Source organism: Amblyomma americanum, chromosome 6 (assembly GCF_052857255.1).
Source record: "Amblyomma americanum isolate KBUSLIRL-KWMA chromosome 6, ASM5285725v1, whole genome shotgun sequence".
In the NCBI taxonomy this organism is placed as follows: Eukaryota; Metazoa; Arthropoda; class Arachnida; order Ixodida; family Ixodidae; genus Amblyomma; species Amblyomma americanum.
In genome coordinates, this window is record NC_135502.1 from 16,473,774 (window position 1) to 16,491,873 (window position 18,100).

The window sequence follows — 18,100 nt, forward strand, 5'->3', positions numbered from 1 at the left end:
CGAACTTCGTGCCAAATATTAGAAAAGAATTCGAAAATAAGAACGGATTCAATCCATTTCAAATAATTTTTGACATGTATATATTTGTTTCGTCCAACAAGTCGAAAAGAGCGACTTTTAAATCGCAATACGAGAAATCGAATATTCTCACATCGACACTTCACAGCAAGTAGTGCGTTTTTGGAGAGCTTGAGAGCTTTGCGAAAGCTTCGACAGGAACTCATGAATCAAATCCTTCGTCTTCAAACTTAAAGTTAGGTTTAAGTTAGAACTTAAACCGCTATTGGAAGCTTTTGTTGCGGCGAGCGTTCTGGACCTCAATAAATATAAATAAGAGCTTATTTAACTTAAATCTGTGTGCCTTAATTGCCTAAGAACTACATAGACATGTTTACTTAAATAGTCCAGAAAATGGCCATAATAGGCCAGAATATTTTCCAGACAGCAGGCAATACTTTGGCCGCGCAATATAAAGCTTGCAGGAATCAGTGTAGTCAGTTGTGGTCAGTGTTTTCAGTCCTGAAACAGCGCATCGCGTTGTTAATAAAATGTCGAAGCTTTTTACTGAGTTTCTAGGATTTTTTTTATGCATTTACTGCCACTTCGACTACGTGCTCGTTTTCACTGTGAGTCATCTCCCTTAAGAAGCACTGATTTGTGAAGGGCCAGCGCTATCCTGATGGCACTGTATGAAGCCTTACTTGTTATTTGAAGACATACGCCAGAGTTTAAGAAGAGCTATCATTGGTGTGACCAATGCTGTTGCGGGGAATTTAAAATCGCACGTTCGGAGGCCAGTTGGTGAAACGCGTACAGGCGGAAAACTGCTCTGCAAGACAAAACGAAGATGTTGAAAGGGGGGCTGTGGCAAAATTTATGCATGCCAGACTGGACATTGCCTAAATGATTGTTTGTGAAAGCACACGCGGCATGTTGAAATCTAATCGGGGGGCGCATCTGGCACCGCATAGCGCGTGCGTGGGTGCCCTACATTGATCGAAAAAACGCAACAGGTGTTTTGGCGCCCCGAAGACAAAATATAAAAAGAAATATTTGAAGCAGGGCTAATTGCACCAGTTGGCAGCGGCACGTGTCAGGGCGCCCTTTGCGTATATTTTCGTTCAAGTTCTAACGTTTCTTAGGAAAGCCTAACAATTGTTCTACCAAATTTTCGCATGCTTTCCCAAGGGGAGCATGCTTAATATTTATCGCTGAAAAATGCCTTTCAATAAAGGTCATTTGCAAATCTGGGCCTCTCCTGTCTTCATCTCCCGTTCATTGTGTGTTTGAGCGCAGTTTCCCCATCTTTTTGCATGCATGATCTGTTACGCCAAATCTCCATCACATTTAATTAACGCGGCCTCGCAACTTGCAGGAAAGAAAAAGCTGCTGAATCGTCTGTATGGGCGGGCGACACCGGGCTCGCTCACTGCCATCATGGGGCCGTCGGGAGCCGGGAAAAGCACGCTGTTAAACATCTTGTCCGGCCACTAGTGAGTGCTCAGCGCTATGTGCTCTTTCAATGTTGCGTATTTGTATTATGACACTCAGCATACAGGTGCATCGCCTATAACTCCACACGATGCGCAACTGTGGAACCACAAAGAGCGAAATTTGTGCCACATAAAACATGGCTGCGGAGAATGAAATACGGTTCTAATTTAGAATCAACATGGAGGATGCGAAGCAGCGTGCCTTGTGTACAGCTGCAGAACGGAATAGCCTGTAAAAAATATGTCTGCTACTGTGTCAGCTTCTGAAACAGTGAAACAGTTAAGAGCGGACTGTGCATCCTTAGTTTCTGGGTAAAGCTTACTGACCTCATAACTCCTTTTAATATTTAGTTTATTCTGCTGTGTGGTTCACTACAGGTAGGCAGCAAATGTAACCACATTAATTTGGCATTTTTGTTGTTGTCAAGCTTCGAACATCTACACACGTAAGAAGACGAATTGAGCGATGGATTTCTGCTCACGATTATCGATTCATTCTTGTTGATCTCGCTCATGTATGTTTATTTCGCTCTTCAAGCTGCTTCATAAAGTCAACGCTTCTGAAAGAGTGGAAAACACAGAAATTTGTATTGAACTGCGCGGGAATCGCACCATCTCTTCTCTTTTCTTCAGCGACAAGGGCTTCGAAGGCGAGGTACACGTCAATGGCTATGTGCGCGACACCAAGCTGTTTAATATGCAGAGCTGCTATGTCATGCAGGAGGACTGCTTGCTTCAGTATTTGACGGTGCGCGAAGCTCTCACCATAAGCATCGAGCTACGCATGCCGGGCCTTGGACGAGAAAAGGCTGCTCTTCTTGTGAGTGCACCAAAACATGACATCCTCAGTAGTCACACGCCCAGCGTGTGCTGCCTTAATGTCTGACTGATAAAAAAAATAGGCAAACAAGTTACCTTTTCGCATTGCCTTTAACGCATCCAGAAATTAACATCAGGCAAAAGGGCGCACTGCTGTTCGGGCCTGACTGATTTGTCATCAATCTGACGTCCAACTACTGACCAGCTCAAAGTGTTACGTAGATATCGTGTGAATCAAGGGGCAACCTAAATTCTAGGTTTATTTGCTGCAGATGAGTTTTATATGCCACTAGAAGAATAATCAATGAAAGCTGCTTGTCTTATCATGTAAATATCAGATGAAGTTAATGCATACCAAGAGCGTGCCGCACGGAAACCAGGCAAATGCTGCCACGAAGTCTCCAAGTGGAAACACTGACCAAGACACTTGTTCTATAGGCGCCTGTTTGTAAGCGGCGTGTTTCAAGCAAAAAAAAAATCAGGACTCAAAATTGCGTTCCAGAACATGAAAGGAAACGATTGTGCAGTTAACAGCTTGGTGGCGTCAGATATATTTTAACGTAGTGTGTATCAGACACGAAAAAAAAAAAATCTATCTGTGCGAAGCCATGAGGTTACGTTGAAGTAACAAAGTGGTTTGGGCAGGTTGGTTGCAGTTCATAATGGAGGCAAGTTTCGCAGCACAGAAAAGACACACAGAAGAAAACGCACACAGAAGACAAGGAACAAACAAGACAGGATTGTGCTGCACAGTCCTGTCTTGTCTTCTGTGTGCGTTTTATTCATGCTGCGAAACTTGTCTCCATCATGAGGTTACAAGGAAAAGCTACCCAGCGGCTTCGCGCATTCGAAGTTGATAAAAATTGGTACAGTCAGGGGGTCGGATTCTCGACCACTATCTCTCTGCGTCAATCGTTCTAACATATGCGCTCACCACGCAGGCGGAAGACGAGGACGCGGCCGAATTTACAAAAACCGAAAGCAGAAACAGGGTCATTCCATGTATTCAGGAAAATTCCCTAAAGCGGAGCGTATTTAAAGCAAAGAAATAATTCGTACCGATTACAGACCTTTGTGAGATCGATTAATGAAAACGTCTCACAAAACAGACGCGCAAGAGTCTGCGAAATGTTATTGCGACTGTTATCTGGTAGTCTAGGAAGACAGTCTCTCGTACGAATTGTGAGAGACGCTGTACTTCAACTACCGAAAGAAAACCTTATTTTGGTGTTATTTAGAGCAAATACAGAAACCTTTGCCGCAGTCTGTTGAGGCTCCAGACTTGAAATTGTCTTTCAGAACAAACTGGCCGAACGTTTTCGTAAATGGGTGGCTGATTTTTGTTACCTATTTGTTCTCTTTTGCTATGTGTTTCGCGCGCAGGTGGCTGAAGCGATCGCCCTGTGGGGCCTCGACGACTGCGCCGACACGCTGACAAAGTCTCTTTCCGGCGGAGAAAAGAAGCGCCTAGCTATTTCACAGGAACTTGTCTCCAATCCTCCTGTCCTATACCTCGACGAGCCAACAAGGTTAGTGTAGCATTAATAGGCTTTGTAGCATTGTCCAAGGATCGCATAGTTCCCGCTGACCTTAAGCAATCACGCTTTTAAAAACAAAGGCAAAATAAGAAGAAAGGATACTATGTAAACTGCTGGAATAGGCAAACTAATACGAAGAACGAAACTTTGTAGATCAACACAAGCTTTATAAACTAAAATTTTAGTCTGCAGTCAACCGGTAAGAAGCAGACATCTGCGCTGGTTTTGTATCCCTGAGCAAAATATACGGAAAAACCTAAAACGCAGTGAGCAGAACAAACGAGATATGTCGATGATTTGTTTAAACGTTACTTACTTTCGGTGTACTATTTAAAATCTAAGTAATATGTAGTTTTGGTTAAGTATATTGTTTTTAATTATAGTATAAGAAGTAAGCATGGCTGGTTGCGTCTTTTGTTGCCAAAATACACATTCAAGGCACGCTTTGATACAGCCATATGGGTTTAATGAAAGCAAGTGAGGACCCATATAGCTATACAGGAGGACCATGGGCTACATTATGACCATGTGGAGAGAAAGACCATGTGCCAGAAAAAGACCTAGTCACACTACCAATATTTTGTTTGAGTGAGCGGTACATTTCTTGAGCTCATTAGTCAATGACCAAATTGCTCCGGTGCGCAGTGGCCTCGACAGCAGCTCGGCGTTGCGCTGCGTCCGAGTACTGAAGTCGCTTGCCGCCAGCGGACACACCGTGGTCTGTGCAGTCCACAATCCCAGTGCCAAGCTCTTCTCTAATTTCGATAATGTGAGTTTTAGAAAAAAACAGCGGTGCAAATTTTGGTTACAGCATGTGGGTCTGCTGCACCTAATCGGGCACGTGCTTTGCGGCCATTTTCTTTTAGAGGAGTTCGGGGATGCTCTCAATAATCATTTAAACGATGAAATCACTAAGCAAAGAGCTAGCAAAAAGCAATAAGAGCGTTTGTAGTATTTGATTGCTGGTTTCCCGATCTGCTGACTGTGCAAATCCCGGCAGTAAGCATGAGCCGGACCGATCGGCTTCCTATCACAACGCTTAGAGGTCTCCGTAAAGTGGAGAGTACATTGCTGTATGTCCACGAGGTCCTGTCACTGAGGGCCACACGAGTCTTTAGGAGTACATTAGGCGTAGTCCTCCACACGTGAAGTCGCGCTTTGACAAAACGCACCAAAATTTTTGCGCCTGCGCGAGAACCATCACCTTATCTTCAACCGCGCAATTAGGGCCTGATGGACAGAAATTTTGAGAAGTGCATGCTCATTTTTGTGTCCAGGAGTTTTCCTGTTGCTTGTGAATGTTTATTGTGACCAGTTATTGAAAATGCTTTTTTGAGAAATAGTTGTACCTCTGATAATCCTTAACCGTTTAGCTCGTGTGCTGATGTGAAACAAATGCTTGGTTATTGTGCTTCGCTCTTATTACGTGTAAGATAGTTCCTAGATGATATGAGAGTTATTGAAGGCAGTTCCCTTGGTCGCTGACAAAGTCAGCTGCTAGGCAAATACCTGACCCGGAGTTTCATGTCAGGCCATGACGTGCCATTGTAGGTAGGTCAGGTGCCGAAGGCCGGAAAACGGGATTTTTTTCCATGGTACTACCCGACCAAGATCATTCTCTCCACTTGTTCATTTGACTCTTTGTCTATTTATTGTAAATGGCTTGTAACAGTATATTGTTTTAAATATGCTTTGTTACACTTTATGCGATACCGGCTTTCTCCGACAGAGTAGCAAGCCAGGTTTTACGGACAGCCTGCGCACGTCCGCGACAGGGAGCGGCTCGCGCATGAAACGTGGTCACTGGATAAGTTTTTGTAGTGACTCTGATGAAACAGCGCGATAAGCAACATGTTTTTATTGGAATCTTAATGTCTTGTTGCGTTAGCTTGCCCTTAAAAAAAGAAAGAGAGCAGTCTATACAAAAAAAAAATAAAAGAAGCGGAATAATTTGCTTGAAGTCTTCGGTAGCATCAGTGAGTAACAAATAGGTTTTGAACGTCTGGATGCCCATATACTATGGGCGCACCTATGTAAGCCTGTGAGTTGAACCAAGCTATTACTTTCGTCGGTTGAGCTTGGCGCATGTCCTTAGTTGCCTATGTGCCACAAAACCCAACACAGCGCAACACACTTTCCTCGGATACTTGATGCTCAAATATTTAATTGACACTTCGGTGATACTTTGTCGGTACAGTTGCTTTTCTTGGAAATGCACGTCAACGTTTATAAGAGGTTTAAAATAAGTAATTTATACAAGTAAACATTGGTAGTATCATTATCAGTGTACATACGCCTCTGAAAAAAGAATTTATTGTGCTCAGTTGACAACTAGCCATATGATTTTTCCCTCGCAGCTTTACATGCTTTCAGAAGGAAAATGCATCTACAATGGCTCTGTGAAGAAACTGCTGCCTTTTTTGGACTCCCTGAACCTCCATTGCCCACTTTACACAAGCCCGTCCGATTTTAGTAAGTATTCCTTACCGCGAAATGTCTTTTAACACCTCGGTGCTTCATCCGTATAGATAAATCATGGTATTTACTCTGACTGATTTTTCACACTTGTTCACAATTTTTGCTCCTTGCGACTAAGCAATTACGTCTTGGATGTTTCTAGTTGTAATTTTTCTTGCCATACTTGTTATACTATGACGTTGAGCGATGTTTGCGTGCCATCATCTGTGCCATATATCATCCCCACATATTTAATACCGTTTGTTCTTTAAGAGTGCAACAAATGATGATGACCAAAATGCTACGAACATTAACAATCTGCGAATTAATAACAGCAGGAATCTACCTGTATGAGCCTTTCTATGTTTTATGATACATACAGCAGAGAACTATATCAGTAACATGCTTTATCTAAGAACCAACAAATAGAATATGACATCACACTGAACGCATTGCCTTGTGAAACTAATGCTATCCATGATTAATGGCATCTTTGTCGTAAAATATTTGCACGTTATTGTTGCGCGCAAATGTTTAGTGCAGATACTTGATCTATACTTTGAAGGTGACATCTATCATAAAAAGGCACTACCTATCCGCACAGGACATAAACGCCAGTCATTAGCACGCGTCCCATCGTGAGCGTTTGACACTGGCTTCAAAGAAAGTTTCCCGCAAGAAAATGCGGAAAGGCTCTCATTTATATTGCCGAAGGCTGACCCCAATAACCTGACATCGGATGAATTAGTGTCTTCAACTAAATGTACAGTTCTAAAACAACTTCTATAAAAACTGCAGCCACATATGCATTAACTAAGGGGAATGGAGTTATTGCGATGGCAACCACACGATCGCGGTGAAAAAATAAGACCAAAGCTGGCCTTTGCAAAAAAAAAAAAAATCTGCTCCTGGATAGTGCGTTTCCCGGCGTCGCCTTTGCCAAGCAATGACCGACAAAATGCTTCGCCCTCCAAGGGACAGAAAAGGAGGGACATCCTACAATATGCGACCAACTGCTCTGAAACGATGTCAGAGGTGACATGCTGAACATACTGGCATGCCTCCTCCTACAACCTCTGCTCGAGGAGGCGGCTGTGGCTACTTTGCAGACACCCCCCGACGCGCTCCGCATGGGACCTCTATCCGAAGTTTCGGATCCGAAGTTCTTTCTCGTCTGGCAGAACTAGGCTGCTCAGGTTTTAAGCTCTCGCCAGGTCACCCTTAATAGAACTCAACGTTCAACTTTGCCTCACATGTACTAGAAGCTAACCCACTCTCCGTTCGTCACCATTCCCAAGCACCCTTCTGATTATTCCTTGCACTCAGATATTTCGTTACGATAGCATGCAGTCCGGTCACCCTGTAACCGTGTGTAAAACGGTTTGTGGCCGCGTGATACAGCACAGCGCCACCTTCGTTCCCATTCGTCAACATTGCTGGTAGCTAGGCTCGTTCTGCAACGCCATACAAAGCTCACATTTTGAAGCAGGCAACACCACCGTAGCGACCGCCGCAGCTCTCTTCTGTATATTGTTTCGCTGTAGGGAACTTATTACATCTTCTTTAGCCAGATATTAAGTCTGTCTGAGCTTACTGCCCACTGTTCAGCGCGGCTAGTTTGTGCTCACGAGCGATAAAAGGAGCACAGAACACATACGCAAACGGTTTCAGGGCGGTCGTCTTTGAGAGCAAACTTCGACAGTGCTCACTCACTTGGTCTGCTTTAGTTGTAAGCTCCTGCAGGCGGCTTAGAAGAGAAAGTTCCCGAGGATTTCAACTTTGCTTTGAAACCAGCCGTGATCGTTTTTCGTTGCAGTCCGGCGTTTTGCGAGGAAACTCCCTCCATTGATATTTCTACAAACATGTCGAGCAGCGTGAATCTTCAGAGTTTACATTTCTGGCTGCCCTTCCTGCATGAAAGCACACTGCTCTTTTTCTTTATTGTTTTTAGCGTCCCTGAACAGCTCCGGCGTGCTCACAATAGTATCTGCAGATCATTTGTAAACAAGTAATATCTGCTTTGTTGTTGTATTGCACCCTATTTTTTCATTTCGTTTAAATATTTTTGTTACTGAATGGTTGTAATAGCTGCACTACGTACTATTTTCTCTGTTTATTGCCGATGAGTGCTTGTTTAGCTTTTTGCCTGAAATTTTGACACCTGTGCTTGTAATTTTTCTTTTTGTATTCATGTACGCAACCAGCGAAAATCCTTTGTGGAATTGCAGTACTCATAAATAAATTTATAAATAAACTGATTGTACAGGAACTGAATCAAAATACAGAGTAATATGTACCCACCGAAAGTAGCCTTATTGTCACTGTAAAGTGCACTGTATAAAGACGAAGAAAGGCATAAGACTGGGTTGCTTAACCAACCCACAATTATTTTTTGCACTCCGAACAGTTACAGAAGTAGCTTCTGGCGAGCATGGAGAATTAACAGAAAAACTGTCCAGCATCTTCATTCCTGAAGACGGTGGCGCGGTCAACATAAACGTGGGAAGCAATTCATGCGAGCTCACCCCTTATGGAGGACGATTTATGACCGAGAAGGTACGCACATTTATTCACTTAATCACTTAATAAAAATCACTTAATAAAAATTCTGAGTTTAGGGCTCTTATTCCAGTGTCACTTTATGATAAAATTGAACTCGTAAAAAAAACAAGACTGCTTGAGCAACCGTTGGACATTACTCTCTCATCCTATAAACCAGCATGAGAAATAGACAACAAACTTTGTTGTAATAAATAAACACTTGAAGGTGAGTATTTTAACGCATGAAATGTGCTTTAACGGCAGCAAAGAACGACTTTCGTTGCATAGCATTTATTACAGGCTTATTTCGCACGAGAGTTCTTTTGCTTGCCATCTGTTCATGGGCTGTTAAACGATAAAAAGTATACGTCTGTTGCCTATATAACTCTTCTATATTGAAAAAGTGTCTGTTTCGTGCTACTTTTACTTCAACCAGGATATGAACGAGGAAATGCTTCAGTACAAATCAGACATGAAATACCACTGGGAGTTCATGACATTGTTGAAGAGGTGTTTCTACTGCTTGAGCAGAAACAAGGTATGCATGTTGTAATCATGATCCGTTACCTTGGTATGGCAAGTTTACTCGCAAACTACAGGACCGGCGGAGGAGACTCAATTTTGTGGTGCTATGTAACACCAGGCCACCCATTGCCTTCCTTCTGTGCCCCTCTAAACACGTATCACTCTGCTGGTTCCTGCCTCATTTCCCTGATTTCACTGCAGAAATGCCTCTCCACACAAGCAGAGAGGCACGCTCTTTCTGCGAGATTTTGTTTCCGAAGAAAAATGCGAATAGCAAGCAAAATATATTCCCGGTCGATGCAGTCGATAGCAGAAAGAAGAAAAGGGGGAGGACACTCAAGTTTCACCTTTAAGAGCAGGACGCGACAGCGTGTGGCAGCATTGCCAAGGAATCCACGGAACGCCATCGTCCTTCGGTGCGACCCCTTGCCGGACAATTTAAGGAAAGGAAACATATCTTGATGGACGTCCGAACCACGCCGTAAGGCAAGGAAAATGAACATAAAATTTTTTAATGAAAGGAAAGGACGCTTGTCTCACATATCTTGGTGGACACCCGAACCGGGCTGTAAGGGAAGGAAATTGAAATGAAAATTGGTTTTAAGGAAAGGAAATGACTCCAGTCTCACAATTCTCGCTAGACACCCGTGCCGCGCCGTAAGGGAAGGAAAATCCCTTCCGTTACGGCGGGGCTCAGGTGTCCACCGAGATGCGCCATTTTTTCTCTCACGGCCAAAGACGCCGACGACACCGGCTTTTCTGCGACACGAGCTCCTCAACGCTGTCGCGTTAAAGACGCCAATTTTTACACATAGACGTTTCGACACTGAATGTGCGGTCGAATACCAGGGCAATAGGTGCAAAACTGTATGTTCTGCTGAAGTCAAAACAGCACCATCGCATGATTCTCAGCAGCCAGAGTCGACCAAATTCCGGTGATCTTTTGGAGTGTGTGTTCAGATGCTATTATTTCCGGGAGTGCCAAGATCCTTGCATAAAACATGTGCTATCAAAGAATTGAATGACGTACCACAATTAATGTTCCTAAAGAATAAAGTAAAATTGTTTTTAGCCGTATGTAGTGTGCTGAAAATAATTTACCACGTGGCGCTACACAAATTAAACATTTGGATTTTTGTGGCGATACTCCTCCTTTATTAACTGCAACAGATAATATTTGTGTGGAGTATTTAATTTTTATAATTCCTATAATTCATAAAATGATATTACCCAGTGGACTTGTATACAATTCCGCTCGATACAGTAATTTAAAATGCAGTAATTTCTTATTTAGAGCCATCTATATAGCTCCTCCATGAAACATTTCTGCTGTCAGCGGGAAGAAATAGTTTGTGTGCTTGCCAGCACCAGGATTTTAATGGTGAACAATTATCGCAAGAAAAACATTTGAATGCTGCTCACATATGTATAAATATGTTTTGAAGATCACAAATTGTTTTTGACAAGATGCATGTATACTGTTGCCCTTATTCCGAGTGGGAATTAAGCTGCTTAGAGCGATTGTGCCATGAGCGTGGATGACTTATACAGTTACTTGAGCGCTTATACGTACTTATGGACCGCCGATGTATGCATGTGTACGTGACGTTATTTAAAACACCTTCCTCATTAGTGCTCACAATCGGGCAGTGGAGACAGGTTATCAAGAAAAAAATTTGAAGCAGGTTTCAAAGCATATTTATTTCTCAGTTATCAGGAACAGGTTTCATAATAAGCGATCAGTTTGGGATACTTCAGAACGCAACTTTCTCACTGTACTGTTTGATGAGTTGTTATGAGCTGAATTTTGTGCTGGAGTTGGTGGCCACATACCGCTCTCGTTGTGCGCATTCACTTGAGGTGTTCAGGGCATTCTGGAACGCCAGGCCGTTCAGTTTTGTTGCCAAGCAAGCGAACTCTGGCGCTGTTAATAGCTGTGTTCTTTTCTTGGTGCAGATATGCTCGTCTGCGCGCATAATGGTCAGCTTTGTGTTCGCCCTCTTGCTGACCATCATGTACTTCGGATGCGGTGGCAGGGCGACTCAAGTGCGCGACACGGTCACTCTGTACGTCGTGGCTGCGTTTATGATGCTCCTGGAATTCATTGGCTGCACCGTCCTCATATGTGAGCTCAACGTTACCAACTATAGCGACAATTTTCCACGCAGTGGCTCTTTCTTTAACGGCTTCTTCGCCATTTTTCCTGGCAATATCCTTGAGTTTCGCACGGGCGGTGGTGGTGGTAGTGGTTTTTATTAAAAATAATAGTAAAAAGGAAGGAAAAGATTTTTGCTAGCCCCGGCATCTGCCATCGATACTGAAGCACCTGAGCTGGGGCAGCGGAAATAAAGGATAGCAGGCAGAATAGAGAAATGAAATGAAAGAGGTGAGGGGACAGGAAGAGAGGATAGGGGGAGAAGTAATATGTACAAACTATTTACACAATCGCACGGGCGGCACCATTTACGTTTTCGCGGCTTACTGCCTTTTAGCGCCGAGCAAGAAGATTGCTGAGCTGCCTACTAGCTCGGCTTGTCAAAAGCTTAAAAGTGCTTAAAAAAAAACAGGCACGTCAAAATTTAGACTGGCTTTTCTTCTTTGCAGTATTACCTTTGTAGCCATTGGTCGCAGGACCAAAGGCAGAATAAGCTCGGGAACAGACATTACTAAATGAAAGCCAAATTAAGAGGAGGAAAAAGTTAGACCGGCTTAGTACAGGAGCCGGATAGTTTGAAAAGAATCACGCGCATGCAATTTTTTTTTGCGTTACATCCTTTGCAATACGTGAATGTTTATCGGCCTCTTTGATACAATAATGCGTAAATTAGCCGAATGTGAATGTTAAGGCCAAGTAATTTTAACAACAAATCTTTTTCACAGTGTGGGTCTTGTCTCCAAAAAAAATTAAATATAATTGAGCAGGAAGGTGCGTATTCTCGAAACTTACCTGCACAATCCCAATGTCATTCGTACCCTTGTGTGATCGACATACAGCCCAGTTTTGTTACATAATTAAATACCACTGTCGGCCATCATGCGATTGCAGTTTTTTCGAGTGGCGCAGACTTTTGACCCGATTGAGCTTGACGTAGGCGTTATAGAGTTTTACTGCACTGGGGATCTAAATAAATAACTTGTAACCACCACGCATGCGCAAGCCTGAACCGAGAGAGGGATGCCTTGCTGTAAAATTCTTTCCGAAAATGTTACTTTGTTGTTTTATTTTTTGGAAGCGATTCTCTTAAATCCCTTTCTTTTTCTTGTTCCTTCCATGATCCGATTCTAGTTCCGTTGGAGAGAAACGTGGTTATGAGGGAACAAAGGAACTGCTGGTATAGTCCAAGCTCGTTTTATATCACCAGAATCCTTGCCGAAGTCCCGTTTACGGTACGTGCTGCTGACGTGTCATTTTGTGGGCTTGATACGTCAAGGCTGTTAAGAAGAGGGGAAAGAATTGCATAGATATAATTTTTGGCATCCAATAATCAATAATAACATGGGAAAGCCAACTACCTTTTCTCTATAACTTGTAACTAAAAACTAAACAGGTAATTTGGCAACTCAAAGCATGTCATAACTTCGACCACTTGTAACATGATATATCGTAAGCAAATCGGCAGCTTGCGAAGGTTTATAGAGTATATAAGTAATTTTGTTTTTGCATAAAAAAGAAATCTAGAACACTAATAACCCTTTTATGGCTTGCAGTTCGTCACCATAGGAACTGTAAACCAACCTGTCATGTTATTCCTTACAACTCCTCACGGGAATGATCGATGCTTTAATAGGATACAACTAAAGAAACAGCACTTGGTAACAGTGAGCCTTAGTCCGCGGAATCCTGTATTGCTCTGCTGACCAATCACAACAGTAAACCAAATCAGCTATTTGATGTTTGAATATATCAAACCAGCACTGGCATCAAAATTCTTGAGCTTATAATTTCGTCCGACGGCTAACTTCTGTGTAGGCAACGAGACCAGCTTTTACAGTGGACTACTTTTTGTCACAGAGGAATTCAGTGGGGAGGTCACAGCAGATTTAACCTGTGTCCGACTGTAGAGTTAAGTATTTCAAGCAAAGAAAAATAACGATTCTTTGCGCTTTTTTTAGAAAGTGCACAAATTTAAGTATTCTTTACTGGCTGTATGGATGAGCTCGTGTGAATGATGGCTGCAATATTTTCGTCGTTATAAATTTAGTTTAAAAATTTAGCTCTCCACTCGCTCCGTACGAATAGTGAGCAGAAATGTAGGAACTAGGGCCCGTTTTATTTATTTATTTATTTATCATCATACCCAGAGCGCCATTGTGGGGGGAGGAGAGGGTGCACATTTTAGTGTTTGGTATCATTTCATGCTAACAATGAAAGCACGTACTACATTTACTATTTGTTTGTCTTGGGGGAATATTAACATTGCGCTGTAAAGCTCTCTTCCTTGCGATAATGTCCCCGTGGGGACGCACGTATTCTGTACATGTAGTAAATAAAGCAGTAGAAACAATAGCCTCTCATAGATATTTTCCCAAAGATACAAGTTGAAATCGCGTACCTTTGCGCAAACTAATTATTCGCAGGTCGTTATCCCTATCATAAAGATGGTCATCATCCATTGGACGACTTCTCAGCCCATGCAGTTTTACCGGCTGGCTACCATCCTGCTTTTATCAGTGCAGATGTGCTCCGCAAGTCAAAGCATTGGTTATTTCATCTCTGCAACGCTGGATACTGAGGTAACTGCTAAAAAAAAAGAACAAGCTAAATGGACCACATACATAGCTAATGGATCCGGCAGCAAGAGCTATTGATAGTATATAGCTCTGCTTTATCACGATAGTCGCAGTATTATCGAAGATTGCGAAAGCGAAACGTCACTGTCAACTATAGTTGCTTTGTCCGATAAAATAGTAGAGCACCTTCACGACCGAACTGTTGTAAAGGAAATAGGCACAACTTGAGGGTATGAATGAGAGAGACAACTTTATTACAATGGGTTTACGCCTTCGAGAGTTGGCCTCTTTGCAATCAGCGCTGGCTTTGTGAGCACGGCTCACCAGCACAAGCCAATGGTCGGGAAAGGGGACAGCCAGTGCTTAAACGAGGTCCTTATTGGTAGATAAGCGTGGTATTGCGGGCTTTGCAAGTCCTGCCCCTCTGTACACCCCGAAACGCAAGCAGAGAAACCGCAGAGGTGAACCAAGTGTGTTTCGAGGTTTGTTTGGGATTCCAGCATACTATCCAAAACATCGATGTAGGTGTGGCTTTGGTATCTGGGGTTTTACGTCCAAAACCTACATAAAGTGTGTCTGAGGGAGGGCGTTGCACGGGACGGTTCCTGAATAATTTTGACAACTTGAAGTTTTCAAACGCGTGGTGACGTTGTGCGACGTACTAATGTTTGTGCATTTTGCCCCATCGAATTCAATCTCGTGACCTACTACTCAGTAGCCAAAGGAGCGTGACTGAGTCATCACGGCGGATAAAAAAAAAGAAAGCGCTCTGTCCCCGTCAGAGGTGTGCTGTTTTTGCGCAGATGGCAGTGATCGTGGGTGTGTCGGCATCAGCTCCAGCCATCATGTTCTGCGGCTTCTTCGTGCAAACCAGGTTCCTGCATCCGGCAGTGGCGTGGTTCAGGTCGTGTACGCACTCCTACTACGTGGTGCAGGTCTTCATTTTCGCCTTGTTCGGCTGGGACCGCGGTGAAATAGGATGCGACGAGCGCGACGGCGACACCCTCTGCATGCCCATCGACGGTGACCAAGTGCTGGAGGTGATGGATGCGAAGAACGTGGACGTATTCGCGTGCTCCGGCATTGTGCTCGCCATAGATCTGGTCCTCAAGCTGATCGCCTTTGCGCTGTTTAAGTGGAAGTTGTCGCGCAAGTGTTGAGGTTGCTGGTTGTCTATATGGTGCATTAGCATTTGAGCTCGAGGGAACGTAAGCGTAGAAGACTGTCATATAAGCAACCATGACAAAGTTCGAACGCTTCCGAGAGAGCCGATGCTGCGGTTATAGTCGTGTAAAAGTTCTATAGCAGACGAAGCGGCCATCTGGTGTCGTACTGCGCAGTTAGCCGGTTTACAGGGCACGACGTATACGTATTGACCATCCAGAACTTTCTCAAGTCGTACCCGTTGAGAATGAAAGAGTTACGGGAGGCGTGGATTGAAAGGTTTGTGGCTGTAGTGTGACTTGGTTGACTGACTGTGGCACTATGCAAAAGTTTTCCGAAATTTAGACGAGATTATTATGTCGAAGCGCTCTGTAGCTGTCGGGGGCATTAACGCACATGCCGCAATGAACGTGCATGCAGCCTGCGTTTCCGCAGTACATCAAACAGCGAGCTTTGATCGGCATACGGTGATTTGTTATTTTTCACGTGGCGTCCTAGTGGGGTCCTTGCCTGATTTGCTCAGAAATGATTGAAACTTCGCATCGGCTGCATCAGTGACCCAAAGTCGAAAGCAGACACCGCAAAACGAAACGGTTCCCGGTTGGCGGGTGTTTGTTTGCAACGCAGTAAATTAATGCGATCGGCGTTTGCTCGCTCACAATACTCGATAGTAACGGACGCCTGTCCCACTCTAGTTATATACGAGCAGCAGCGAGCCGCCAAAGCGACACAATTACGTCGCTAGAGTGATTCCGAGTGCGCCCGTCTTTACGTCATTTCCAGCTGCTGGTAATGGCCGCCTTTCCTTCAGTTTTAAATTAAAAAATAACGGCTTTTACGAGCGATTCCTGACGCGCTCGCTTCTATTACAAATGCCATATTCTTTTAGTAGGCGGAAGAACGAAGACTACTAGCCCTACACATTCTGTGGTCATCACACATAGGGAATACGTCTTGGACCATCCAGGACCTCTTGCGATGGAGCTCTACGATATCCTTGATGCGATGGGCTGTATAAATAACTTTGAGTCTATAAAATTAGCGCATATATTCTTGATGATGATTATGGATTTTTATGGCTCAAGGGCATCTACGGCCAAAGAGCGCCATGGCGTAAGGTATTTCCCATCTACTTAGCGACTATTAACAACTCAAAAGAGGGATGGAAACACCAAGCATCGCCCTGGAGATACATGCTCTCAATATGAAGATAATGAAACCCATCCAGATACATTGGACTCAAGAACATACTCAGAATGTCGACCAGGGGAAAGCAGATGCCGTTACCCACATACGAATGCCTCTCCCACTAGCCACCCTTTTAAACACCGCTCCGCTCTTTCCATCTTATTGTCGTCCTCTATAATGAAAAGTACACGTGCCCTAATTTCCCCGTGCACTTACCCACTCCCCTAAACATAACGAGATTGGAGGAGGTATCCGTCAGAAGGATAGGGGCTGGGGCGGCCAGTACCACGTCGGTGACGTGCCGATGGGCCTCTCGGGAAGATGCAGCTCCGCACATGTTCCCAAATGTTCCACGCCGGCCGCTGAGGGAGATATGCGTCACCTTTTGTGGACGTGCGCAGGAACACAGGACTCAAGAAGACGATTACCGGAGTTTGGACTTACGCCTACCAGGGAAGAGCACCTTTCCTTGTGGCTAGTGGACAACACTAAGAACAGGAGCCAGATCAGGTTTCTGGAAGACAGCAGCCTTCAAGACCTACTTTAGCTTATCAACAGCCTCTTTTTATTCCACATGGAAAGTCTTCGAATTCAAAAAGAATGTAGCTCTCGCCTACGCCGCACCGCAGAGGCGCTGAGAACAGCACTCGCAGCCGACGCCTTGGTGCCGACTGTGAAGAAGAGAAAAATGAAGATGAGCGGCGCGGGGCTGTGTGAGGTCAACAACAACAATGTGTGCGCAAAAGCGGCACAGGCAGTTCAGTTCCGAATGCATGCTAAGCTTGTTTTTTCATGGTGCTCCGCTAAGACCTCGTGATTGCCGACAGGCGCCCTCGCTTGGCGTATTTACTATTACAAGAAGTCCTTTTACTGGCGGAAAATTTCGTTCCAATTGGCCTTTAAGGTTATAAGAAAGGTGACTGGAGGAGGGTTGACGGATGAGCCCCGGATTATGGCAAAATGCTCATCACACCCAGCGGACTCAGCACTGTGGCACTGGTTGCCCACCAGACAACCCTCTCTATGGTGCCGAAGGCCCCGGTATGAGCACGTAATCTTTAGCGGCAGTACCCTGCTGCCCTAGATAATGAGAAATACCTCGGACTTAACGCAATTGGCTTTTGCTGAAAGACAGCTTCCCATCTGTTTCTTCGGGTCGCGCACCCCTCGTCGCGAGGGCTTCCTCTCCACTCGTGAGAGCACTCTACTAGGCACTCGTTTCCCATGAAGTTCCCCGCTAGAAATTTTTGCATGCGATATAGTGCCGCTAATCTATATTTTTTTCGGAGTTTGTTGCCCCCTTCAGGTACTAATAAAACATTTGTTCCCGAGTTTCATGATGCTCTGCATGCTGTCCCTTCCATATTTCCGAGCGTCCACATCCTAATGTTCAGCGACATCAATTTTTCGTTGACACGCGTTTCGACCTTGCTTTTACGACATGAAGGCGAATCACCGAAAGTTATGTAGTTCACACTCGATTAACATTTCGAATTATCGCAGATGGTAAGCTCACCAACCAGACATCCCATACCAAAGAGTATGCCGACGCGTCCTACGCACAGGGCATCAGTTCCGGCGCGGATACCACTTATGCCCCAAACTCACCTATATACTCGTCAGAGCTGCACCTCTGGCCTTTGC

At 44.2% G+C, this 18,100-nt stretch overlaps 1 protein-coding gene across 5 annotated transcripts in view; it reads left to right on the top strand.

Moving 5' to 3' along the window:
* LOC144136363 (ATP-binding cassette sub-family G member 1-like) overlaps positions 1 to 17,789 on the top strand; it is a 40,015-nt gene extending 22,226 nt beyond the window's left edge. For 3 of the 5 annotated variants that reach the window (XM_077668630.1, XM_077668631.1, XM_077668632.1), the window contains 11 exons: positions 1,376 to 1,493; positions 2,127 to 2,313; positions 3,696 to 3,841; positions 4,496 to 4,619; positions 6,208 to 6,322; positions 8,715 to 8,863; positions 9,285 to 9,386; positions 11,330 to 11,498; positions 12,660 to 12,760; positions 13,952 to 14,107; positions 14,908 to 17,788. In XM_077668630.1, coding sequence (XP_077524756.1) covers positions 1,376 to 1,493; positions 2,127 to 2,313; positions 3,696 to 3,841; positions 4,496 to 4,619; positions 6,208 to 6,322; positions 8,715 to 8,863; positions 9,285 to 9,386; positions 11,330 to 11,498; positions 12,660 to 12,760; positions 13,952 to 14,107; positions 14,908 to 15,264 — 1,724 coding nt within the window. In that variant the 3' untranslated portion in view covers positions 15,265 to 17,788. Of the gene's footprint in view, positions 1 to 1,375; positions 1,494 to 2,126; positions 2,314 to 3,695; positions 3,842 to 4,495; positions 4,620 to 6,207; positions 6,323 to 8,714; positions 8,864 to 9,284; positions 9,387 to 11,329; positions 11,499 to 12,659; positions 12,761 to 13,951; positions 14,108 to 14,907 lie in introns of all 5 variants that reach the window. The other 2 variants (XM_077668634.1, XM_077668633.1) reach the window with 2 other exon arrangements.
* The last annotated feature ends 311 nt before the right edge of the window (positions 17,790 to 18,100 follow it).